At 48.0% G+C, this 24,660-nt stretch overlaps 2 protein-coding genes across 3 annotated transcripts; both read right to left on the bottom strand.

Annotated features, from left to right (window-relative positions):
- Positions 1-133: 133 nt before the first annotated feature.
- RAVER1 (ribonucleoprotein, PTB binding 1) lies at positions 134-9,685 on the bottom strand. The gene is made up of 15 exons (XM_040088744.2): positions 9,485-9,685; positions 8,647-8,713; positions 7,919-8,153; positions 6,943-7,177; positions 6,514-6,705; positions 5,956-6,076; positions 5,758-5,852; positions 5,209-5,299; positions 4,550-4,755; positions 4,047-4,137; positions 3,854-3,945; positions 3,219-3,299; positions 2,527-2,664; positions 1,702-1,767; positions 134-1,499 (listed from the first exon to the last, which is right to left on the bottom strand). The coding sequence occupies exons 1-15, from the start codon at positions 9,683-9,685 to the stop codon at positions 1,353-1,355; spliced, it is 2,058 nt and encodes a 685-aa protein (XP_039944678.1). The 3' UTR covers positions 134-1,352.
- Positions 9,686-10,351: 666 nt separating this feature from the next.
- Positions 10,352-24,627, bottom strand: TYK2 (tyrosine kinase 2). Of its 2 annotated transcripts, none has more exons than XM_040088773.2 (24): positions 24,575-24,623; positions 23,030-23,219; positions 22,281-22,404; positions 20,998-21,142; positions 20,537-20,700; positions 19,904-20,282; positions 19,067-19,249; positions 18,172-18,329; positions 17,492-17,615; positions 17,197-17,389; positions 17,009-17,115; positions 16,469-16,645; positions 15,991-16,078; positions 15,665-15,792; positions 14,905-15,040; positions 14,255-14,406; positions 14,026-14,176; positions 13,606-13,703; positions 13,128-13,320; positions 12,849-12,967; positions 12,181-12,353; positions 11,957-12,096; positions 11,771-11,881; positions 10,352-11,214 (listed from the first exon to the last, which is right to left on the bottom strand). In XM_040088773.2, the coding sequence occupies exons 2-24, from the start codon at positions 23,205-23,207 to the stop codon at positions 10,922-10,924; spliced, it is 3,714 nt and encodes a 1,237-aa protein (XP_039944707.1). In that variant the 5' UTR covers positions 23,208-23,219; positions 24,575-24,623; the 3' UTR covers positions 10,352-10,921. The 2 variants fall into 2 exon arrangements, with proteins under 2 accessions (XP_039944707.1, XP_039944708.1); XM_040088774.2 differs by having other exon boundaries at positions 10,360-11,214; positions 11,979-12,096; positions 24,575-24,627.
- Between the last annotated feature and the right edge of the window lie 33 nt (positions 24,628-24,660).

The raw sequence follows: 24,660 nt of genomic DNA, 5'->3' as shown, positions 1-24,660 counted from the left end.
GGACAACACAAAGAACCACCCCAAGAATAGGGAGGGGGACACAAGTAGGTTTTACCTCAACAGAAATAATGAAAAAGGATTGAGAGAGGGCAGCAATATAAATATAATTTTATTTTGGGGGGGGGGAGGGAAACGAGGGGGGTGAGGGGGGACACAGCCCCCACCCCAACATCCCCCCCTTACAGCAAAACCAGACAGTAAAAACAGGGAATTATTCAAATCCTGGGAAATCCCCCCAAAAGAGAGGAAGGGGGAGATAAAACAGACTGAAAAGAAAGGACAAAGGAGTAAGATTTAGTTGTTTAAAAAAAATAAACCCCAGCGTTTAAGTAGAAAGGCTAATTTTACCCCCACACCCCGAAAAAAAAGCATAAAATGGAGACAGCTCCAGTTAAAACAAAGGGGGGGAACATTAAAAAAAAAAAAAAAAAAAAAAAACAACAACAACAAAAAAACATGGCAGTGAAATGTTTAAAGAGTCCCCTAAAAATAAAGGGGGGAAACCCCAAAAATTTGGAGATCCCACCCAAAAAAAGGGAGGGAAATGACCCCAAAATGAGGGCAGCAACCCCAGAATGAGGGAAATTACCCCGAAATGGGGATTGCCCCTTTTAATGGTGAAGAAAAAGACCCCAAAAACGTGAATTTTTCCCACCAAAAAAGGATGGAGAGCCCTGAAATTGAGGATCCCAACCCCAAAAGCAGCAGGTTAAGGCACGGAGGGCTTTTGGGGCTCCCAGTAACTGCTCTGGGGAGGGGGGAAGGAAGAAAAAACCCCAAAAATTTGGGGTGGGTGGGGCTCAAAGAGGCTCCTAAAATCCTTCGAGGTGTGTGTGGGGGGACTGAAATGTTAAAAACCAAGAAAAACTCAATAAAACAACAACAACTAAAAAAATTAAAACCTCAATAAAACAAAACAAATTAAACTAAAACAAACAAACAAAAAGCCCTAATAAAATAAAAAACCCACCCCACAATAAACCAAAACAACCACAGAAAAACAAACCCAAACCAAAAATATCCAATAAAAAAAAAAAAAAAACAAAACAAAAAAACACAATAAAACAAAAAGACAAACCAAACAAAATCATCCAACAAACAACCCCCCCAAATAAAAAAAATAAAAAAAACCCCCACGGAATAAACCCCAATAAAATAAAAAAATAATTAAAAAACCACAACACATTTAAACAAAAAAAACCAATGGGAAAAACCCCAATAAAACAAACAAAGCCCCCCTAATAAACCCCCATTAAAACAAGCCCCCAAATAATCAAATCCTTCCAAAAACCTGTCCGGGTTTGTACAGATGTACAGAGCAGGGTTTTGGGGTGGTTTGGGTTTTTTTCTCCCTAAAATATCCTTTTTCTCTTCAGGTAGGAGTCGGCATAGTGACCCCCCAGGCCCTGGGAATGTTGGCCCACGTAACATCCCTCAGGGCTGGGCTCTGGGGAGGGCAGCAGGTGGGAAAATCCTCGTTTTTGGCCCCCCAGAGGGGTCTGGAAAAGAAAAAATTAATTTATTTATTTTAATTATTTTTTAAATTATTTTTGATTAATTCTAATGACTTCTCAATTTTTAACCCAGGGTTTAAAAATAATTTTAATTTATTTTCATTTTTACCCCGGGATTTTAAAAATAATTAAAATTTATTTCCATTTTTAAGCCAGCTTCATGGGGAGGATTTTGGGGTTTTGATACCTTCAGGTGAGAGGTTTGGGGTGCCAAGGTGAGGATGGAGTCTGAGCTCGGGGGGATGGCGACGCTCTGGGGGGAAAAATTGGAGAATTTAGGGAGCTTTGAGGTTTTTATAGAATTTCAGGGATTTTTTAAAGGGATTTTAAAAGGCATTTTCAAAGGAATTTAAGGTGTTTTAAGAGGGTTTTTAAGAGATTTTAGGGGATTTTAAGGCAATTTCTACAAGATTTTAGAGAATTTCATGGGATTTTTTAGGGCAAATTTTAAGGAATCTTAGAGGATTTAAAGGAATTTTAAGTGATTTTTAAAGGGATTTTGAACAGGATTTTATGGGATTTTTTTAAAGGGGAATTGAAGGAATTTTTAAGAGGGTTTTGAGGTATTTTGACGGGGATTTTTAGGGGGGGTTAAAGGATTTTTAAAGTATTTTTAAGTGACTTTTTAAGGTGATTTTTACGGGATTTTTAAGAGAATTGTAAGGGATTTTAGGCAATTTTAGGTTGATTTTTTAGGGGATTTTTAAGGAGGTTTAAAAGATTTTTAATGGATTTTTAAAAAGGGATTTTTAAAACGGAATTTTAAGGAGATTTTAAGTGATTTTTTTAAAGGCTATTGTTAGGAGATTTTAAGGAGACTATAAAGGATTTTAAAGGAATTTTTGAGGCGATTTTTCAGGGAATTGTAAGAGGATTTTAAGGTGATTTTCACGGGATTTTAAAGGGATTTGTAAGGGGATTTTAAGGAATTTTAAGGGATTTCAAGGACCAAAGCCAGAACACAGATTTTCGGGAGAATCTGGGGAGAATCTGAGGAGGATTTGGGTCTCACCTTGCTGAGCTGGCTCTGCTTGAGCCCGGCCTGGAGACCGCTGCTGAAATAGGAACTGGGGGAGCCTGAGAGAAACGGGGGCACCGGCGGTCCCAAATTCCCCCTCTCAAACGCCGGTGAGGAAGAGGAGGAGGAGACCTGCAATGGGAGCACAGGGAGCTGCAAATCCCAAAGAACGCATCAAAATACCAAATTTTCAGCCCAAAATCCTTAATTTCCACTCCCAAATCACAAATTTCCAACCTCAAAAATATAAAAATTGAAGATATTTACAGGGAGCTGCAAATCCCCAAAAAATGCCTGGAAATCCCAAATTTCCAGCCCCAAAAACATAAAAATGGAGGATTTTTTTACAGGGAGCTACAAATTAAAAAAAAAAAAAAAAAAAAAAAAAAAACAAATCAAAGTCCCAAATTTACAGCCTTAAAATCCTTATTTTACAGCCAAAAATGCTAAATGTTCACCCCAAAGAATACAGAAATGGAGTATTTTTACAGAAAACTGCAAATCCCCAAAAAATGCCTCGAAATCCAAAATTTCCAGCCCTAAATCCCAAATTTCCACTGCCAAATCACAAGTTTTCAACCTCAAAAATATAAAAATGGAGCATTTCTTTACTACAGGGAGGTGAAAACCCCCCAGACTGCCTGGAGATCCCAAAATTCCAGCCCAAAAATTGAGATTTTTTTTACCTTGTGCCTGCCATGGGCGAAGCCCCCCAGGATGGATACGGAGTGGTCTCGTGTTTGGGGGATAATTCGGGGTCCCAATTCCTGCCCAGGGAAAATGGGGAAGGGGTTAAAGAAAGGGGGGATCCCCTGAATTTCCAGGAAAAATGGGAGGTTTGGGGTTTTCTTTCTTCAATTTCTGTAAAATAAATGGAGGTTTGGGGTTTTTACCCTTAAATTCCCATTAAATATGATGATTTGAGGGTTTTCCTCCTTAAATTCTCATTTAAAAATGGAAATTTGATGGTTTTCCCCCTTAAAATTCTCATTAAAAAGTAAGATTTACGATTTTTTTTCCCCCTCAAATTCGCATTAAAAAATGGAGATTTGGGATTTTTTTTTTTTTCCCCACCCCCCCCTTCAAACTCTCATTTAAAAATGGAGATTTGGGGCTTTTCCCCCTTAAATTCCTATAAAAAATTTTGGAGGGTTTTTTCCCCCCTGTAAATTCCCATAAGAAAATGAGATTTGGGAATCTTTTTCCCCCCATTTCCTGGAAAAATACCAAACTTCTCCAACTCCCAGCAGAACCAGGCAGTTTTTGAATCTAAAACGGCCCCAAAACCTCCCGTTTTAACCCAAAAACTTCCCCTCCTCACCTGTGGGAATTCCAAAGTGAATTCAGGCGGGGGGAGCAGAGGGTCAGACCTGGGGGTCCCCAAAACTCCGGGTTTTGCCTGAAATCCTTTTCCTGCAGGGAAAAAGAAGGAGCAAAATTGGTAAAAAAGAGGGACATCTACCCCCCAAAAAAGAGGAATTGCTGGAAATAACTGGGAATTTCCCAGGACTCACCTGGCACGGGCGTGGGGAGGAGGCTCTGAAGGTTCAGGTAAGGATTGAGGGGGATCTTCAAATCTTTGGGGGGCTCCCCCAGCAGAGAGATCTGTGGGGAGGGGGAGTTGGGGGGGGTTCAGGGGAGGTGCTTGAGGGGTTTGGGGGGAATTTGGAGAATCCTGAAGGGGTTTGAAGGGGTTTGGGAGGTCTTGGAGGGATTTTTGTGGGGGTTGGGGGATCCTAGAGGGGTTTGGGGGGGTCTTGAGGGAATTCTCAAGGGGGTTTCATGTGTCTTGAAGGGGTTTGGGGGGTCCTCAAGGGGTTTAAGGGGGTCCTCGAGGGGTTTGGGAGGGCTTGGGGGGATTCTGGAGGGGTTTTAAGGTATCCTGGATGGGTTCTGGGGGATACTTGAAGGGTTTTAGGGGAATCCTAGAGTGGTTTTGGGGGGTTCTGAAGGGGTTTTGATGGTTCTGAAGGGGTTTGGGGGGTCCTAGGGTGATTTTGGGGTGGTGGCTGCTCACCGCAGGTGCAGGGGCTCCGCTCTCTCCCTGCTTGGCTTTGGGGCCGGATTTGGGGCCGAGGCCTGGGGGTCCCACGGGGGTCCCTGAGGTTCCTTTGTCTCTCTCGGGTCCCACCTGAGCCAGGAACGAGGTCAGGGCCACCTTCCCCGAAGGCAAAATTTGGGATTTTCCCTGTGCCTGGGTCATGTCACCAGCCAAGGGAGCACCTGGAAAACAGGGACGGATTTGGGAAAGGGCTCAGAGCCAAACCTGGGGATGCAGAAAAAATGTCCCCCATCAAAAAAAAAAGCAAACCAAAAGAATGCGTTTGGGGCTGCGGGAACAGGGAGAAAGATGGGGAAATTGGAAAAAAAGACCTCAAAGCAGAGAGGAAAACAACTGGGAAGTGGTTTGAGGACACATGAATCCACCTTTTCCCAGCTGAACCCCCTTTCCCCCCCCCCCAAATTCCCTTTTTCCCCTCCCAAATTCCCACTTTTGCCCACCAATTTCCCACTTTTCCCTCCCTCTTCTCCCCCCCAAACAGCCATTTTCCCCCCCAAATTCCCACTTTACCCTGCCCTATAAAAACTTCCCACAGGATTTTCCCACCCTCAAAACCACAACCAGGGAACTTCCTCTTTTGAGGATCCCAGATGTGCCAGAATTCCAGGATTTACCTGCAGGAATCTCGCCCAGGAGCTTCCCTGGGGGCTGGGCCGGGGCATGGGGCAGGGAGCTCAGGGGGGAATCACCCAAAATTCCCGGTTTCTGCCAGCAGAGAGAGAGAGGGAAAGGGAGATTTAGCAGGAAAAAGTCCATGGGAAGGGGGCTAGCCATGGAAAAAAAAATCATGGGAAAAAAAGGCTGGGAAAGAGCAAAATTCTGGGATAAAAGCAAAATTCCAGCAGAAAAATTGGAAAAGAGCAGAAATTCCATGAAAAAAGACCCAGGAAAGAGCAGAATTCCACCAAAAAAAGCTGGGAAAGACCAAAATTCCAGGAAAAAAAGCAAAATCCTAGGAGAAAAGCTGTGGAAGAGCAAAACTCCAGGAGAAAAGCTGGGAAAGAGCAAAAATTCCACGGAAAAAGCCAGGATAGAGCGAAATCACAGAGAAAAAAGAAGCTGGGAAAGAGCAAAATTCCACAAAAAATGCTGGGACAGAGGGAAATTCCAGGGGAAAAAAAAAAAAACAAATTCCATGATAAAACCCAGGAATTCCAGCCTACCTGTGGCTGGTTGTGCAGAGCCAACTGGAGCAGAGCCGTGGAAAGCGCCGGGTTGCTGACCAGGGGAAGGGAGGGAGCAGCGCCCAAAATTCCTGCTGGGAAGAGGAAGAGGAGGAAGAGGAGGAAGAGGAGGGCGAGGAGGGCGAGGAGGAGAATTCCCTTTTTTTCTGTTTTTTTCTGTTTTTTTCCCCGGCTTACCCTGCTTGGGCGCGTGGAGAAGAGGGTTGAGCAGGAGCTGCAGGGATGCCGGATTCCCGAGGCTGGCGAGGATTTGGAGGATGTTGGGCTCAGGCAGGAGCCCCTTTCCACGGTTCAATGCCTTGGGAAATTTGAGGGAAAAAAGCAATTTTTAGGGGGAAGAAGTTGGGGGGTTTGGATTTTTTTAATGCTGAAAAAATCAAGATGATGCCAGTGGGATCCCAGTTGTCAACGAGATGAGAATTTCTGAAAATCTCATGTAAGGCAGGAGGGAAACTCCTGGAATTTGGGTTTTTGGTCCCAAAACCAGCACGATCCCAATTCTCAAAAATCTCATAGCAAGAGAAGAAGGAACAACTCCATTATAGTGATGAAGACAAGGATGAGGAAGATGAGGAGGATGATAACAATAAGGATGAGGATGATGATGATGAAGATGAGGAGGACAAGGATGATGAAAGGGATTAGATGAGAATGATAAGGATCAGGAGGAGGATGATGATAACAATGAGCATGGTAACGAGGAGGAGGAGGAGGCGGAGGAGGAGGAAGGCTCACTGTGGACTGTGCGGCGATCAGCGCAGCCAGCATGCTGCGGCCAGGCGGGCCAGGGGCACAGAAGGACACTCGGATATGGTTCCCAGCCAGCGCTGCTCCGTCCATGGCCGCCTGCACCCGCTCGGCCGCCTCCGGGGACGGGAACTCCAGCACCGCAAAGCCCTTCAGCTGCCCGTCCTGCCCCACGGCCACCTGGGGAAATGGGAATGAGGGGAAATCCCTCCCTGAACCCCAAATCCAGCCCTGAACCCCCAATCCTTCACTCATCCCCAAAGCCCTTCAACTGCCTGTCCTGTCCTGTCCCATGTGTCCCCATAGCCGTAAGGCAGCTTGTCCCTCCCTCACCCCAAACCCCATCTGAAATGCCCAAAACTCATCCCAAACCCTTACGAGCTCTCTAAGACCCCTCCCCTCACCCCAAATCCCTACCTGGCAGAACTCGGGCTCGCAGGTGGCCGCCGCCATCCTCCGCAGCTCCCGCGTGTCTCCGTAGCCGTGGGGCAGCTTGTCCACGCACAGGCAGCGTGAGTGCAGCAGCTCTGAGCTCAGCTGCGACGCGTCCGTCCAGTGCACGTACAGCGTCCGGCTGCCCAGCTGCTTCCCCAGCAGCTCCGACTTGGCCCTGGCCGCCGAGTCCTTCTTCATGTACTCCACAAATCCGTACCTGTGGAAACCCCACGGGGCTGAGGTTGTCAGGGTTGCCTCGGTTTTAGGGTAAACAGGGGTGAAAAGTTGAGTGGGGTCTCTCTGGGGAGCAAAGATGAATGGTTTTTCGCTTCAGTTGGTCTGGGTCTTAATTTCTCCTTAATATTTTTTTGGAAGAAAGTGGGAAGAACTGTTTATTTAACAAATAAAATGCCTGCTAGCATAAAAAATATAATAGTATATATAGAGTGAGATGGAGAGTTTGGGGAGAAGGCTAGTCTGGTCTACTTCGTCTTTTTTTTCTTCTTTGTGGATTTGGGTAGTTTCTTGTTGAACTGGTTAAAGCTTCTTAAATTTGGTTTGGGGAGCAAAGCTAAATGGTTCTTCTCTTTAACTGGTCTGGGGAAGGGCTTTGTTTTGGAGGAAAGTGGGAAGAGCTGTTTATTTAACACATAAAGTGCTTGCTAGCATAAAGAATATAATAGTAGATATAGAACAAGATGGAAACTTTGTGGTGGAGGCTAGTCTGGTCTTTCTCTTCTTTTGCTTTTTTTCTTCTTCTTCTTCAGGGATTTGGGGAGTTTCTTGTTGAACTGGTTAAAACTTGTTAAACTTGTTAAATGGGGTTTGGAAAAGGGAAGGAGTCATAGATAAAAAATATGTTTTGAAAATGTAAATAACAAGTAATAAACACCTGAATCCCAACACTGCACCTCCCAAGTATTGATCCCAGCTCAACAGAAAACAAACCCACACCTACCCCTTGGAATGCCCCGTGCTCTGGCTATAGACCAGGAAACAACGCTCCAGGTTGCCAAAAGGCCGGACCAGCTCCTCGAACTGGTGCTGGGTGAGCAGGCGAGGGAGGTTGGCCACGCACAGCACGGCGTCCGTGGGCTGCAGCTGCAGGTGGAGCTGGCGGCCCCGCAGCGCCGAGCCCTGGAACTGCCGAATGGCGGCGGAGGCTTGCTCAGCGTTCAGCAGGGTGATGAAGGCTGGAGAAAGGGGAGAGAGAGGCTGGAGTTCCTCAAAAAACAGGGTTTGGAAAGGTAAAGGTTTGTTGGAAAAAGGGGGTTTGGAAAAGGGGAAGATTCATGGGAAAATGGGGTTTGGAGAAGAGACGAATTCCTTAAAAAATTTGGTTTGGAAGGGGGAAGAATAGTGGGAAAAGGGGGTTTGTAAAAGGGAAGGATTTGTGGAGAAATGGGGCTTGGAGAAGGAGAGAAATGATGGGAAAATGGGGTTTGGAGAAAGGGAGGATTCCTTAAAAAAATGAGATTTGAAAAAAGAGGAGGATAACTGGAAAAAGGGGGTTTGGAAAAGAAAAAGATCACTAGAAAAAGGTGCTTTAGAAATAGGAATAATTCCTGGGAAAAGGGAATTGAAAAGCATATCTGGGTGAGGTGTGGGTGCAGAAATTGGAAAAACATCCTGGGCTGTTCCTTTTCCCCGATTTTCCAGGGCTGATCCCAGAATTCAGAGCCTCACCCGTCCCCTTGTACTTGTCTACGAAGCAGTATTTGAGCTCATAATCCTTCAGCAGCTCATGAACATCCTGGGGAAAAAAAAAAAAAAACAACAAAAAAACAACAACCAAAAAAACCACCAGAATTTCCCACGAAAAATGGAGGAAAAAAAGCAAATTCGGAGTTCCTGAATTCCTGGGAATTCCCGTGGGATGGATTAAGATCTTTTGATGCTCCACAGTTTTATTCCCTCAGAACACCCCGGAAATTTCCTCCTCCTGCTCAAGACTTTGCCCTTCCAAAGATAATTCCCAACCTTCAGCCTTGGGAATGGGAAAGGGAAGGGGAAAAAATGCACGGGGCAGGGGGAAGTTTGAGAATTCCAGAAGAGAATTCAGGGATTCCAAGGGTATTCTGGCTTTGAGGGGGAGTGGAAAATAAAGAATTTGGAAGCAAAGGAAGAGAAAATTTGGGAAGAAAGGAGAAATACGGGATGGATTTGAGGTTTTTGAGGGGCCCAAGATGGATTTAGGGTTCTGAGGGGTCTGTGATGGATTTGGGTTCCTGAGGAATTTGGGATGCATTTGGGATCCGGGGTCCCTGAGGGAGCCAGGATAGATTTGAGATCCGGGATGGATTTGGGGTCCCTGAGGAATTTCAGATGGATTTGGGATCCGGAATGGATTTGGGATTCCTGAGGGGTCCAAGAAGGATTTGGGGTTCCTGAGGGCTTCGGCCCCGTTACCGGTCCCGTTTCCTTGCTCACTCCCCGCATTCCCTAACCCCGGTTTCCCCTCATCCCCGTTTCCTCCCTTTCCTCCCTCACGCCGTTCCCGGTTCCCCCCCCCACCCCCGCTCACCTGGTTGCTAACATCCGCCGGTAACCCGCGGATCAGCACCTTCCGCCGGTTGCGGAACTGCCGCGCGCTGTGCTCCAGGCGGTTCCGCACCTCGTCCGGGTCCAGCGGCGGCAGCTCCTCCTCGGGGGCCCGGGCAGGCCCCGCCGGTGGCTCCGCTCCGGGCCCGGGCCCGGCCCCGCTCACCGACAGCGCCGCCGCCATCTTAGCCCCGCCACCGCCGGCCGCGCCAACAACGCTGCTGCTCATTGGAGGAGGGGCCCGCGCGGAGTATGAGCGGCGAGGATTGGGCGGAGAGGGAAAACACTGCGGATGAGCCGGCAGTTGCTATTGGGCGGGAGCATGGGTGGTTGTGTCCGCGGTTTGGATAGGACGGAAGCGGGCGACCTAAGATCGCGTGGTACTATTGGTTGACCTAAGATCGCGTGTTACTATTGGTTGGTTCTGTTGGAGCTTTGGACGCTTGAAACGTCCCCAAAATCATATCAAAATAATCCAAAATAACCCCACAGACCTCAAAATAACCACTAAAATCTCCAGATAGAGACCCCTAAAAACCCCAAATAGAGACTCGAAATTAATCCCACAGAGACCCCAAAATAACCCCTAAAAACCCGGAATAGAGACCCAAAAATAACCCGAGATCCAAAAAACCCTCCAAATACAGACCTCAAAATATCTGGAAAATAACCACAAATGGAGACCCCAAAACCCCCAAACAGACCCCAAAATAACCCTTAAATAGACCACTAAAAATCCCAAATATACATCCCAAAACGGCCAAAGTAGTTCCCCCAAAAAGACACCCCAAAAACATCAAACACAACCCCCCCACCCCCACCCCCCCCCAAACCACAGAGCCCCAGGAACTTTTCCATTCTTTATTAAGGGACATTTTGCATCCCCCCACAAAATCCCGGGGATTTCCCCCCCATATTCCCCAAGAAACCTCCCCCCTCCCCCAAATTCCAGGGGATTTCCCCAAAATCCTGGGAGGGGGGCACAGCAGGCAATAAATAAGGGAATTTTTGGGAATTCCCCCCATAATAATCCCAATAAAGTGCCAGGGTTTTTTTGTGGAATTCACTTTTTTTTTTTTAGAATTCCTGGTTTTCTTGGTGGAATTCCCGGGGTTTGTTTTTTGCGGAATTCCCAAGGGGGGAAGTTATGAAATTCCCAGGGTTGGTTTTTTGTTGGTTTTTTTTTTTTTTGGAAAAGGCCCCAAATCCTGGTGGGAAAGAAGGAAGGAGATCCAGCCCCTCCCCCCCCCCCAAAATAAGGCAATAGGATTGGGAATAAGGCAAGAATTCCAGAAATCCTTAAATCCCATCAATCCACCCCAAAATCTCCATCCCCAGAGTCTCGTTCACAGTGGTGAGTGGGAAGGTGGGGGGGGGGGGGAACCATGGATTTTTGGGGGAAAATCTGGAATTGGGAATCTCACACACAACCCCCCGCCCCGCGCCTTCTATGGAATTTTTGGGGATTTTTTCCTTCCATTTCATGGGTCTTTTGGGGGATTTCTTTCTCCCCCTTCCACTGAATTTCTGGAGGTTTTTTCCCCCCCCTTCCACAGAAGTTTGAGATCTCCCCTTCCCTCAGCACAGGTTGAAGACAGAAGGGGCCTGAGCCCGATATTTCTCCTGGAAATTCTTCAGGATGGGGACGAGGTTGGGAAAGGCCGGGCGGAACGAGGCCTCGGCCTCCCAGCAGTTCTTCATTAGCCGGTAAATCTGGAACAAAAAAATTATGGAAAATGGGAAAATCCCAGGAAAAATCCACCCCCAGCTGCCCCTCTCCCTTCTCTTCCCTCCAGGAATGTGAATTTCTGCTTTCTCTCTTCCCTTTCCACTTTGCTCCTCTGCTTTCCCATTTTTGTCCTTCTCTCGACATTTTTTTCTTCCCCTTTCTTTCCCATTTTTCTCTTCTTTCCCTCCCCATTTTTCTTCCTCCTCCTGCTTTTTCTCTTCCTTTCCCTTCCTTTTTTCCTTCCTTCCTCTTCCCCACTTTTCCTTCTGTCCCATATTCCCCCTTCCCTCCCCATTCCCACTTTTCTTCCCTTATCATTTTTCCTCTTCCCTTCCCATTTTCCCTTTCCATTTTTCATTTCCCCCACCTCCATTTTCCCCTTTCTATCTTCCCCTTCTCCCACTTTTCTCCTTCCTCTCTCTCCCTTTTCCTCTTCCCTCCCCGCTCCCACTTTCTCCCCATTCCCCCATTTTCTCCCCATTCCCCCTGTTTTTCCCCCATTCCCATCCCCATTTCCCCCATTTTTCCCCCATTTCCCACCTCGCAGGGACAATCCCTGGGCATGGGGAGCCTCTTCCCCCTCTCCAGGAGCTCGATCAGCCTCAGCACCGTCATCTGCCCCTGCGTGGCTCCAATCATCTCCAGGAATTTCTGTGATGAGACAACATTAAAAAAAAAAAAAAGAAAAAAAAAGAAAAAAACCCACTGATTTCAACCCAAAGAAACCTGGAATTCCTGCAGGACTCACAGCTGGGGGGCTGCTCCCGGGGTCACAGCGTGTCAGGAGCTCGTACAGCGTTACCCCAAAGGACCAAACATCCGAGGCATAATAAAACTTGCACTCCTTGAGGCACTCCGGGGCGTACCTAGAATTATTTTGGGGTGAAAAATCCAGGATTTCGGAGCCAGCGGCATTCCTGAACATCCCCAAAATCCCCAAAATCTCTCACCAAAACACAGGGCTGTCGCCGTCCTCCCGTACCCGGTAATAATCGTGGCCCTCTGGGACGGCTTTGGCCAGCCCAAAATCCCCGATTTTCACCACGTGCTCATTCTCCAGCAGAACATTTCGGGCTGCCAGGTCCCTGTGGATGTAGTGCAGGGAATGCAGGTAGGCCATGCCCTGGGACAAAAAAAAAGGGAGGGGAAAAATGGGATAAGGCGTGGATTTGGGAAGTTTGGAAGAGCTTTTGAGACATTTTGGGGGGTTTGTCACTGGTTTATTTGGGAATTGGCTCTGTTTTTGGGAATTCGGCCCCATATGAGGATTGTTGCTCATGTGTTTTAGGGGTTTATCCCAAAATTTTTTTTTTAATTCAGCCTCATTTCTGGGAATTCAGCCCCATTTTTGAGGGGTTCATTCCCATTTTTTGGAGGAATTCAATCCCATTTCTGGGGAGTTCAGCCTCACTTTGAGGTGTCAGTCCCATTTCTCAGGGATTCATCCCCATGTTTTGGGGATCAGCCACAGGTTTTGGGAATTCAGCCCCATTTCCAAAGGGTCCAACCCAAGTTTTTTGCAGAATTCAGCCACATTTTGGGGCTGTAACCCCCATATTTTTGGGAATCATCCCATTTTGGGGGGGGGGGGGGGAATCCAGCCCCACTCTGGACTCACCTCGCAGATCTGCTGGGCAAACAGCAGGAGGTGGGAAAGGCTCAGGGGGTGCTTGGGCAGGAATTCCCGGAGGCTTCCCAGTGGGACATATTCCATGATCAGCTGCACCACCTTGTCCCCTAAAACAGACATGTGGCAATGTGGGGACCACCTCGAGAACCCCCAAATTCCTGCCAGGACAGCTATTCCTGGCCAAAAAAAAAAAAAGTGGGAATTGGGGTTTTTTTAAGCTCTGAACGTGGGATCCACTGGAAAATCCCCAGGAGATTTCTCCCTCACCCTGCTCGCTGCAGCAACCCTTGTACTTGACAATGTTCTCGTGGTAGAGTGTCTTCAGGATCTGGATTTCCCTCTTCCAGGAGCTCTGGAGCTGGGGGCTGCTCCCAGATTTCAGGGATTTCACCGCCACCATCTCCCCAGTGCCGTCATTGGTGGGGTCATAGCAGCACAGGCTCACCTTCCCAAAGTGCCCCTGAAAAAGAGTAAAATGTTCAGGATTTGGGGGAGGGAAAGGAGGTTTTGGGGTTTCGCTGTGCTGGGAGAATCCAGAGAGGGTCAACAAATTTTGGAAATGGAGGGGGAAAACCCAGCAGGGAAAATAAGGTTAAAATGTGAAAATAAGGATTCAAAACGTGGAATTTTTGGGTCCAGCCAGGGAAATCCACAGGGAAAAGAGTGGAATTTCGGATCCTGACAGAGAGAGGAGCCTTCTCAGCTTGCCCAGTCCCAGAATTCCAGAACTTAGTACGCCACTGACCTCTCCCAGCTCCCGGATTTTCTTCAGATACCGCTTCTGGAAGACGGTGGGATCGGACACCGGGAAGTCAGGGTTCACCGAAGTGACGTCCACGAGGTCTGCAGGGGACCTTGGGTTTCCATTGTTTCCTTTTCCTCCCTTTTCCCCATAGAATCCCGGGATTTCTCTCCTTTTTGCTGTCCCTCAGCACAGCTGGAGCCGGCTGAGCTCCCTCAGGTTTCCCCCCCCAGAGTCCCGCAATTTTTCCCAGTTCCTCAATCCAGGCCCCTCATCCCCGCTTCCCCCAGGATTTTGTCCCGTTCCCGCCCCTCACGGAGCGGCTGGAGCTGATTGAGCTCCCTCATGTTTCCCCCCACAGGATCCCGGGACTCTTCCCCCGTTCGTTTCCCCCGGGATTTTTCCCTTTCTCCCGGCCCTCACGGTGCGGCTGGAGCCGGGTGAGTTCCCGCAGGACGGTGCGGAAGGACGGCCGCTCCACGGGGGTGTAGTTGAGGCACCGCGAGATCAGCGAAGCCAGTTCCCGGCAGGAAGGCTCCGGCAGCCGGTGCCTCTTCTCATAGAAACGCTCCTTCTGTGGGAAAAACACGGGAAAAACTCCAAATCCAACCCCCAAAAATCTGGCCAAAATAGGGAAAACAGCGGGAATCACCTCGGAGGGAGTCCGTTCCTTCAGAGGGACATCGGCATCAAAGCAGATTTCCAGGAGTGTTGTCCCGAAACTCCACTTGTCCGAGGCCGTGCTGAGGTTCCCGACATCCCGGATGCATTCCGGGGCGATCCAGGGAATCCTGTCCACGCGCTCTGAGGGGGAGATCCCATAGACAAAGTATTAAATGTGTATTTTATTTATTTATTTGGGGTAGTGGGTGTTTTCGGGGTGTTGATCCGTTATATGTTAAAGGATTAAAATATTAAATGCGGATTTTAAATATGGGGTATTTAGGGTGTAAAATACAGAATGTTTAAGTAGAAAAATAGGGAATGTTAAAGGTATAAAATATGGAATGTTTAAGATAGAGAATCTGGGATTTTAAAGGGATAAAATACAGGATTTACAGCATCCAAGTGCATGGGAAAAGCATCCTAGGCACTGGAATGGGCTGAGATCATCCCTGACAGCAGCTTGGGGACCAAACCAGGTGGAATCCCCGTATTAAAATATCAAATATTGATAAAATTCGTGTTGGAAAAGTTGGAAGTGCTCTGTGAGAAGAGCCCCGGCCACAACCTATGGGATTTATTAGGGAAGCAGGGTGGGGGGGGAGGGGAGGGTGGAATAATCTGGATGTTATCCTGTACCTTCCCGGGAGAGCACGGTAAAGCTGACCCCAGGGTCGCTGAGCTTCACAAAGGGCACGGATCCATCCTCCAGCCCTTTCCTGGCCAGCAGGATGTTCTTGGCACACACGTTCCCGTGCACCAGGTTCTTATCCTCCTGGGAAAAGCAGAGAAAAATTAAAAAAAAAAAAAAAAAAAAAAAAAAAAAAAAGTTTTTGTAAATATTTTACCATTTTCCGATAATATATTTGAATAATAATTTGACTAAAAATATTTGAATCATTTGAAATAAATTCTGGTAATTTCCCAATAATAAAATTCCCCTGTTGTTAAATAAATTCCTGCAATAATTTTCCCTACAACGATGTTCCAGTGTTTCATTTCTCCAACAGTTACCCAATAATAATTGAATACTGGAAAACAACCCCGGAAATAAGAAATTTTTGGGGAAAATCCCATCAATGCCACAGGACAAGGCGAAGCCTCTGGAAAACAAAATTAAAAACTGGAATTCTGGGAATTTCAGCTCGCTCTCTTGGGGTTTTGCTCTGAGATCAACCCAGAACAGGGAATAAAATGATAAAGGGGATTTTTAAGCCCTGCTCACCATCCCACTATCACCCTTTTGCTTTTCTTCCAGCTCTAAAATGAACGTGTGGAGGACTGGAATTCCCAGAACAGCGGAAGACGGGCAGAAAAATCCCAAAAAATGTGATAATCCCCTTGGAGAAGGGAGGGAAGGTGCTGCAGGATATCCATGGGAATTCCCATGGGGAATTACCAGGTAGCTCAAGGCACTCCCCAGCTGTTTGGCCACAGTGATTTTCCAGCCCACTGAGATCCGGCCTTTCTCCTTGCGGAGCAGCACGTCCAGGGGCCCGTGCTCCACAAACTCCTCCACCATGATGTCTGCAAGGGGGGGAATACCGGGATGATTCCGTGGGATTTGGGGTGAGAATCGGGCTGGAAATGGGGCAGGAATGGAACAGGGAACACCAGGAATGGTGCATGGAATGGGACAGGAATGGCACAGGAATGGCACAGGCAACACCAGGAATGGGGCAGGGAATAGAGCAGGAATGGGGCCGGCAATGTCCCCGGACTCACTCTCGGAGCCGCGGACACAGACGCCGTGCACGAAGGCCAGGTGAACGTGGGACACCTGGGACATCAGGCTGGCGCTCTCAAAGAACGCCTGCAGAGACAGTGGGAATGGCACGGACATCCCAGGATTCCTGAGGGGCTGGAGAGCTCCCGAGAGCCCCAACCCTTCTGGAGCCAAATCCCAGAGCTAAAAGCCAGGATGCATTCCAGCCCTCATGGATCCAGCCCCTCAGAAAAAATTTCAGCCCCCGGAGCCAACTTCCAGCCCTTTTGGATCCGCATTCCAGCCCTGTTGGAGCCTCATTTCAGCCCCTGGATCCAAATTCCAGCCTTTTGGAGCCTCATTACAGCCCTTGGATCCATGTTTCCCACCGCCCAGCTCCCTTTCCCAGCCCCTGGATCCCTTTTCCACCCCCCCACCTCCCCCCGTATCCATGTTTCCTGCCCCAATCCCAGCTCCCCCCGCCCAGGATGGGCTCACCAGGGCAATGTCCCTGTGGCTGGGATCCAGCACTTTGAGCACCACGTGCATCTCCCGCCCGTTGTTGTTCTGCTCCGTGGAAAAATACTCAGCCTCATCGTCGTTCCCGGAATTTCCCCCAACGCTCAGCACCCCGTCATAGATGTTGGTCCGGGTGCCCTGGCCCAAGTGGGCTCGCTGGGAAAACCAGGAGAAAAAGCAGAAGTTGGAGCCTGAGAATTTGGGAATCCTCACCCGGATCCCTCCCCGAATTCCCTCCGCGTCCCCATGTGGGAGAAAGTCGCTGCCACGTGGATTTTTTCCCTCCCTTTTCTCTGGGAAATCTATCCCGCTGGCTGGGCCACGGGTGTGGGAGGATGCTGGGATCTGCAGGGAATCCCGGGAAGGCAGAGAATCCCAGGGAAGTAGAGAGGATTTATCCAATCATTCTGTGGATGCCGTGAAAGCAGAGCTGATGCCTCGATCCCAATGAGTCCCAGGAAACCAGAGCAATGAAAATCCCAGGAAATCACAGCAGTGAAAACCCCAGGAAAGCAGCACCTGGGTGATCTCGTTCTTGCGGATCTGGTGGAAGCTGAGCTGGGTGAGGTTCAGGATCTGCTTTCCATTATCCTTCACCTTCCGCGTGATCAGCAGGTCAGAGATCTCTAGGAGAGGAGGGAACAGGAGCCCCGTGAGCTCCTGGAATCCCGCCCTTCCTGATCCCTAGGGATAATCCCTGTCCTTACCTCCTGGCTTGGGCGGGCAGCACCTCTTCACTGTGAAGTTTTCCTCGCCGGATCTGAGCGTGCAGCCCTTGAGCACATCCAGGAGCTCCCTCAGCGTGGGGAATTCCCGATCCCAGCCCTCCAGCACAAAGGAGTCTCCCTTCTTCTGGATCCGGAATTGACGGTACTTGAAGGCTCCTGGTGTTCCAGGAGCCTGGAAAAGCCGAGTGGAGGAAGGAGATGAAGGCACGAGGCTCCTGGGTGGTTCCACAGCTGGAAATTCATGGGAATTCAGAGCTGGGAATTGAGTCCCTACCTGCTGGTGGTTCCTCTTGAGCACGGACAGGATCATACGGTTGAAATCCAGCACGCTCCAGCGGAGGATGTAGAGCCCTTCCTCCGGCTCTTCCCGGCGCAGTTTGGCAAAAACAAACTCCTCCCTGGAAGAAGGGACAGATGGGATGGGTTAGGATCAGCCCCAAGAGCAGGGAATGGATTGGGATGAACCCTGAGGAAAAGGGAATAGATTGGGATGAGCCTTGAGGAAAAGAAATTAATTAGGATGAGCTCTGAGGACAGGGAACAACTCTGGATGATCCCTGAGGACATGGAACAGCTCTGTGAGAGCCCCAAGGACATCTGGATGTCCTAGATGAGCCCTGAGAACAGGGAATGGCTCGAGATGATCCCAGAGGAAAACAAATTAATTAGGATGACCCCTGAGAACAGGGAATGGCTCTGGATGAGCCTTGAGGAAAATTAATTAATTATGATGATCCCTAAGGAGACGAAACCCCCAGGGACCACCCCAAGGACATGGAAGAGCTCTGGAATGACCCGCGATATCTGGGATGATCCCCTAGGATCCACAATGACCCACAGGGATCGGAATGGCCCACGGGGATCCAGGACAATCCACAGAGATCCAGGAATGACCCACACGGATCTGGAATGACCCCCTGGAATCCAGGATGACCCCCTGGGATCAGCACTCACTGCATAGGCCCGTGAATGCCGTTGTGGATGCTGAGCAGCAGGCGTGGAGGGGCCACATCGTGGCACAGGTAATGGCTGGAGTCGGCCGTCAGCCGGAAATATCCGTCCACCAGAGACACCAGCGCTAGAGCGCTGCGGGGGCACGGCAGCAGCACGTCCTGAGGACGGAGAGGGCATGGTAGGGACAGCGGGAAACAAGCAGGAAACCAGAAAAACACCCCCGATGGAAACCCTAAAAAAAACCCCGAGGGAAACCCTAAAAAAACCCTGGGGAAATAAATCCTCAGAAAAGCCTTGGGAAACCCTAAAAAAACCTGCAGAAAACCTACAGGAAGCCCTAAAAAAGCCCTCAGGAAACCTGGGGGAAACCCTAAAAAACTGTCGGGGAAACCCTCAAGAAATAAATCCTCAGAAAACCCTTGGGAAATCCTAAAAAAACTCTCGGGAAACCCACAGGAAAAAAATCCATAGAAACCCTCAGGAAATCCTAAAAAAGACCTTTGAGAGCTCTCAGAAAACCCTTGGAAAAGTCTTGGAAAACACTTGAAAAAAACACTCATCAAGCCCTCAGAAATTCCTCAGAAAACCCATGCAAAACCTTCGGAAAACTCTTGGAATACAAGCCTAGGAAACCCCCCAAAAGAATCTTGGAAAAGCCTTGAAAAATTCTGGAAAACCCTCGAAATAAAACCTTAGAAATCTCTCTCAAAAAATCTCAGAAAAAACATTGAAAAACTCCTAGAAAAATCTTGGACTAAAACCCTCGGAAAACTCAGAAAACCCTCAGAATAAAACCCTCACAAAACCCCAAGAAAATCCACAGAAATCCCCCCAAAAAACTCAGAAAACCCCAATAAAACCCCTCGTTCTTCCCAAAGCTGCCATCCCCACCCACCAGACACTTGTTGTCCTGCCGGTGGATGATAATCCTGCAATCCTTGACCACCACGTGGGTGATTTCCCGAAAATCGCAGAACCGGCACCAGGGGGGCTCGCTCTGCTCTACCGCCTGTGCCTCCAGCTCCTTGTTCCTGCTTTTCCTCCCAAAATATCCACGGTGGGAGAAGTTTTCCGTGCTCTGTGAGAGGAGAATTTTAGATATTTTCCTGCTGGGAGGGAGTACTGGGGAAAGATGGAGGCAGAGGAAAAGGCTGGGAAAAGTTCTGGGAAAATTGGGATTAAGATGGGAAATGACCTTGGAATGCCCAGAGAGCCCTCAGGAAAAGTCTGGAAGGAAAAAGTAGGAGTGGAACAGGAATGCTGTGGGGGCTACTGGGCAAACTGGGATTAGGATGAGTTGTTCCTGCCCCAAATTTTGAGTTTTTCCTTGGTTTGTGGTGGTTTTGGGATGCTCCATTCCTGCCCCCAAATTGCACCTTTTTCCCTTGGTTTATTCCTCTCATTTTCCTGGAGCCCAAGGAACAGCCTGGGTGCACAAATGAAGGAGGAAATGTGATGGTGTAGGATGGAATGGGATTTGGGTGGGAATGGCTGGGAAATGTTCCAGGCCAACTGGGAAAAAAATGGGAAAAGAACTCAGAGCCCCAGGCAAAGGCCAGGACCAAAAAGCAAGGGGAAAAAATGGGATTTTGCTTGGGAATGGAGCATCCCAAAACCATCAGAAACCAAGGAAAAATGTGGAATTTGGTGCAAGAACAACTCATGCCAAACCAACCACAAACCAAGGAAAAAGATGGAATTTGGGGGCAGGAACAACTAATCCCAGACCCACCTCTCCGGACACCGGCCGCCACTGGATCCCGCCAGCTCCGGTGACCAGGACGTGGTGAGTGACCGGACAATCCCCTGCGATCGGCGGCACCTCCGGCTCTGCCCGGCTCCCGCTGGCACAGGGCTGCCCTTTCTCACCCTCGGCCGCCGTTTCCAAGGAAAGCACCGGGAAAAGCTCGCTCCCAAACCTGGGAGCCAGGTGCTCCAGGGTGGCCAGGTACTTGTACATCACGTCCCGCTCCGTCAGCTTGCCGGCGGCCACCGTGTGCCGCTGGAAGCGCCGCAGGAAGCGGCGGAAGACGTTCCTCATCCGGAACCTCGTCAGGAAGTTGTTCTGCTGGATTTGGCGGCGGAAGGAGCGTGGGATGCAGTCCTTAAAGCTGCCAAAAAAGGGGGGAAATTATTGGGAAGAGGTTCAGGAAGAGGTTGGGATGCGCCAATTAAACCGTGGATTCCTTAAGAGTGTGAAAAACAAGGGACAAAACCCTGAAAATTTGGTGGAAAACAAGGAGAAAAAACCTGAAAAATTAGCAAAAAACAAGGAAAAAAACCCTGAAAAATTGGTGAAAAACAAGGGGGAAAAAAAAACCTGAAAAATTAGGGGAAAACCCCTTTGGAAAAGCAGGAATTTTACCTGTACTTCCTGGCCACTTCCTCCAGGGAAATGCCCTTTTTTAAGGCGATGTGGGAGAGGTGGAGCACGGCCATCCCCAAGCTCTCGTTCTTAAACTTCTGGATTTCGGGCTCGCTCCGGAAATCCTTCAATGAGGCGATGTCGTTGATGAATTCGAATTTTCCCTGTGAAACGTGAAATAATCAGGAAGAAAACTCAGCCCTGAGGTGATTCCCGGATGGATTTTCCCTTGTGGGTTTTTTTAATTTAAAAAGGTGGGTAAAAATCCCTTAAAAGGAGAAAATTATCCAGTGGAATTCTGGAATCCCAGCAGGATAAAACCTTTCCGAAGGGAAAACTCATGATGGGGGTGCTTATCCTTAAATAAACCCCCAAGGATGGAAAAACCAAAAAAACTGGAGGCAAATTTAGCCGGATTGAGGAAAATCCCATTTTTTTCCCCCAAAATCCTGCCCCGTTACCTGCTCAAACAGGTACTCGAAGGAGGATCTGTCCAGCAAAGCTCCTCCGAGAGGCTTTTCCTCAGGAGAATCCCCTGGGCGCGGCACGTTCCGGAAAACTGCTGGCTCCTTGTCGTTCATCCCATGCCAATTCCGGAAGTAATACCTGGAATGGGGAGAGGAGAGGAGCAGAGGGGCTAGCCCCATTCCTGGAGTAACATTCCGGGCTCAAATTGGGGCATTTGGGGGGTTTTTTGGGATGCTTTTCCCATCTCTTTTTTTAAGGTTTTCCCCGGTGATCACCAAAACCTTTGGGAGGAACAAAGGGGGAATATCGGGAATAAAGAAGAGGGTTTTTCCATGCAGGCAAAGAGTCGAAATCCGTAATTTTCCTGCTTTTCTCATATTTGGAGCACTTTTTCGACAGAAATCTTCTGCAAGAAATGTTTTAAATATTGATTTATTGCCTCGGTCTCATTAGGTCACAAGACCGCAGGTTAACAGGTGTTTTAGAGGTCAATTAGCCAAGAAAATACTGCCACAAAAAATATTTCTATTTTCACACCAATTCCTAATTAATTTGTACCACAGGTCTTGCCCCAGTGTGGACTTTTTAAATCAATCATTAAATATTATCATTATATTGATAATTATATAGATAATTACAGTTACAACTATAATTTAATTATATAATGATGTAATTTTTATTACAGTATAATTATATATACTGTACCTATTATTATATATTAAAATATACTATCACTTATGACATCTAACGTATGACAATATATAATGATTAATATATAATACATGCTAACATTGTTTTATAATTATATACTATAATCGCACATAATTATATGTAATACATAATAGTGATATAAAATATATTTTTAATATTATATATTATTGTATATAATTATAATTACATAATTACAAAATTTTATTACATTTACACTTATATAATTATAATTATAAGGATAATGACACAAATTTAGTTGATACACCTTAAAACCTTTTAGTTCTTCTGTAACTACTTATATACCTACACTTTAAACACTTAAAACTTTCCACTACCGAACATAAGATGTTTTTATCTAAACTACTTTCTCTCTAAACTACTGTTTCTAGTTTTTATCTGAACTACAAACCCACATTTTTGCTAATTGTCTCTCAATCCGAAACCTTTTCCAAGGTCTCAGGTCAAACCCTGTATTCATCTCTGTGCTTGGGCCAACGTGCTCAAGGTTTTGGGAATTTTCTGTGCCTGGAATTCCCCGGGAATGTGAGACTGGAAGGGGCCTGACCTCATCCTGAAGATCAGGCTGACGTTGGTTTCCTTCCCGATGTGGAATTGGTGGTTGGGCGGGAGCCAGATCCGGCTCTGCGGCTCGTACAGGGCGAAGAGGCTGTAGCAGAGCGGGGTAATTCCTGCCAGGAACGGGGGAAAAGCCAGCCGGGATCAGGGGGTTGTTCCCAAAAAACTGAAATTCCAGGAGGTTTGTTCCCAATAAACTGAAATTCCAGGGGAGTTGTTCCCAAGGAATCAAAAACTGGGGCTGGTTTAATTCCCAAGTAACAAAATTCCAGCTGGTTTTACACCCAATAAACTCAAACTCAGCCACACTTATTCCCAAAACTGAAATTCAAGTGGGTTTGTTCCCAAGGAATCAAAATTTGGCTGGGTTCTTTTTTTTTCCAGGGAATTTTTTGTGTTTTCCCCGGGAAATTTTCCCTGGGAATTTTTGCTATTTTCCTTGAGAATTTGTGCTGTTTTCCCTGGGAATTGCTGGTATTTATCCTGTGAATTTCTGCTGTTTTTCTTGAGAATTTATGGTGTTTTCCCTGGGAATTTTCCCTGGAAAATTCTGGTGTTCCCTGGGAATTTTTCATGGGATTTTCTGGTGTAGTCCCCATGAATTTCTGCTGTTTTCCCTGCTGTTCCTCAGGAATTCCTCAGCATGGAACCACATTAGGATCCACCCTCCCCCAGTCATCAGAAAACCGGGAATTCCTCATCCTCCACCCAAAACCCCCCCAGGAATCCATCCCTCACCGATCCTGCGGGCCAGGTCGATGCAGATTTCTTCGGCGCTGAGGGATCCTTGGGAATAAACCCGGCAGCGTTCCCGCTCCTCATCCCCACTCCAGTGCAGGAACACCTTGACCCCAGAGCCCACGGGGAATCTGCAGCCTTCAGCCTCAGCCTTCATCCCACGCTGGCACAGGGACATGGTGGCGGCTTCCTGGGGGGCAAAAAAACAGGGATATGGATCAAAAAGAATTTCCCAAAGTTTGGACAGACTCGGCTGAGCCCCAGGGGAAAGGGGAAGCATCACTCGGGAATGGTATTTTCCCCACATTTCTTTTTCCTAGTGTTTTTATCCAGCAAAATCCCACAAAAAACAGTTTATCCTGTTAAAATTTGGCTCATTTTTCGACTGTCATGGACAGGGATCAAAAAAATTAAAAATTAAATTCCCAAAGTTTGGAGAGGCTTGGATATACCGGGGGAAAGGGGAATCGTCACTCAGGAATGAGATTTTCCCCCACAAATCTTCTTCCCAGTAAAATCCAAAAAAAATCAATTTATCCCAGGAAAATTTGGTGCCTTTTTGGACCATCACGTACAGGGATCAAAAAAATGACAAGTGAAATTCACAAAGTTTGGAGGGGCTTGGATGTGCCCAGGGGGAAAGGTCAGGAACGAGATTTTCCCCCCACATTTCTTCTTCTCAGTGCTTTTATCCAGTAAAATCTCGAGGGTTTATCCCAAAATTTACTGGGATAAACTGGATTTGAAGGGATAAAAAATTCCACAAATCCAGTTTATGCGGTAAAATTCAGCGCCTTTTTTGGACCGTCATGGACAGGGAGCAGGGATACAGAAGATAAACGGACACAGAGAAAATCCTGGTTGGTTTTTTTTTTTTTTTTTAGGGGGGGGTGGGGGGGGTGGGGGGGAAGGGATTTCTGACCCATTTCCACATGGGGTTTGGCTCATTCCCAGATGGATTTTGACCCCGTTTCAGGGTGGATTTTGAGGGTTTTCAGGAGGGATTTTGGATCTGTTTCAGGCTGGAATTTTGACCCACTCCGGGATGGCTTTCGGAGCTGTTTCAGGATAGATTTTCACTCTTTTTGAGACGGATTCGGATTTGTTTCAGGATGGATTTTGACCCGTTTCAGGCAGGAATTTGACCCATTTAGGGGTGAATTTTTGACCCGTTTCAGGGTGGATTTTGACCCATCTTAGGACGGATTTTCACCCACTTCCAGATGAAACTTTGAAGCATTTCAGGGAAGATTCTGACCTACTCAAGATGAAATTTTGGCCCATTTTGGGGTGGATTTTGACCCATTTCAGACTCTCAGAGGAACCTTCCCCCCCCACACACCCCGCTTGGTACCGGCCCCCGTCCCTTCACAGGGTTGGTTCCGGGCCCACCCCCGTTTGTTACCGCCCCTCCCGATTGTAACCGACCCCTATGCCCCCTCTCCCTCCACCCGGTTGGTATGAATCCCTCGTTATCCCCCCGGCTGGCGCCGGTCCCGGTGTTGGTACCGGCTCCCCGCCCCCCCCGGTACCCCCCGTTGGTACCGGCCCGGCCCGGCCGCCGCTCCGGCTCCCTCCGCCCCGCAGAGCCACCGCCTCCCATTGGCCCCGAGAGACGCGCGCTGCGATTG

Source organism: Hirundo rustica, chromosome 36 (assembly GCF_015227805.2).
Source record: "Hirundo rustica isolate bHirRus1 chromosome 36, bHirRus1.pri.v3, whole genome shotgun sequence".
Classification (NCBI taxonomy): domain Eukaryota; kingdom Metazoa; phylum Chordata; class Aves; order Passeriformes; family Hirundinidae; genus Hirundo; species Hirundo rustica.
Note: the sequence above shows the minus strand (reverse complement) of the source record. Positions and strands in the feature narration are given on the sequence as shown.

Bases quoted from the DNA above. Each gene is read 5' to 3' on its own strand.
- RAVER1 (XM_040088744.2), bottom strand. From the start codon at position 9,685: ATGGCGGCGGCGCTGTCGGTGAGCGGGGCCGGGCCCGGGCCCGGAGCG. The intron at 8,154-8,646 runs GTGAGGCTCTGA...CCCTTTCTCCAG, and splicing joins AGACAAGTACAAGGGGACGG to CCTTCATCACCCTGCTGAAC. The intron at 7,178-7,918 runs GTAGGTGTGGGT...GGGTTTCCACAG, and splicing joins AGCACGGGGCATTCCAAGGG to GTACGGATTTGTGGAGTACA.
- TYK2 (XM_040088773.2), bottom strand. From the start codon at position 23,207: ATGTCCCTGTGCCAGCGTGGGATGAAGGCTGAGGCTGAAGGCTGCAGA. The intron at 19,250-19,903 runs GTGGGTCTGGGA...CTCCTCTCACAG, and splicing joins GGCGGCCGGTGTCCGGAGAG to AGCACGGAAAACTTCTCCCA. The intron at 16,079-16,468 runs GTGAGCCCATCC...CTGTCTCTGCAG, and splicing joins GCCACAGGGACATTGCCCTG to GCGTTCTTTGAGAGCGCCAG.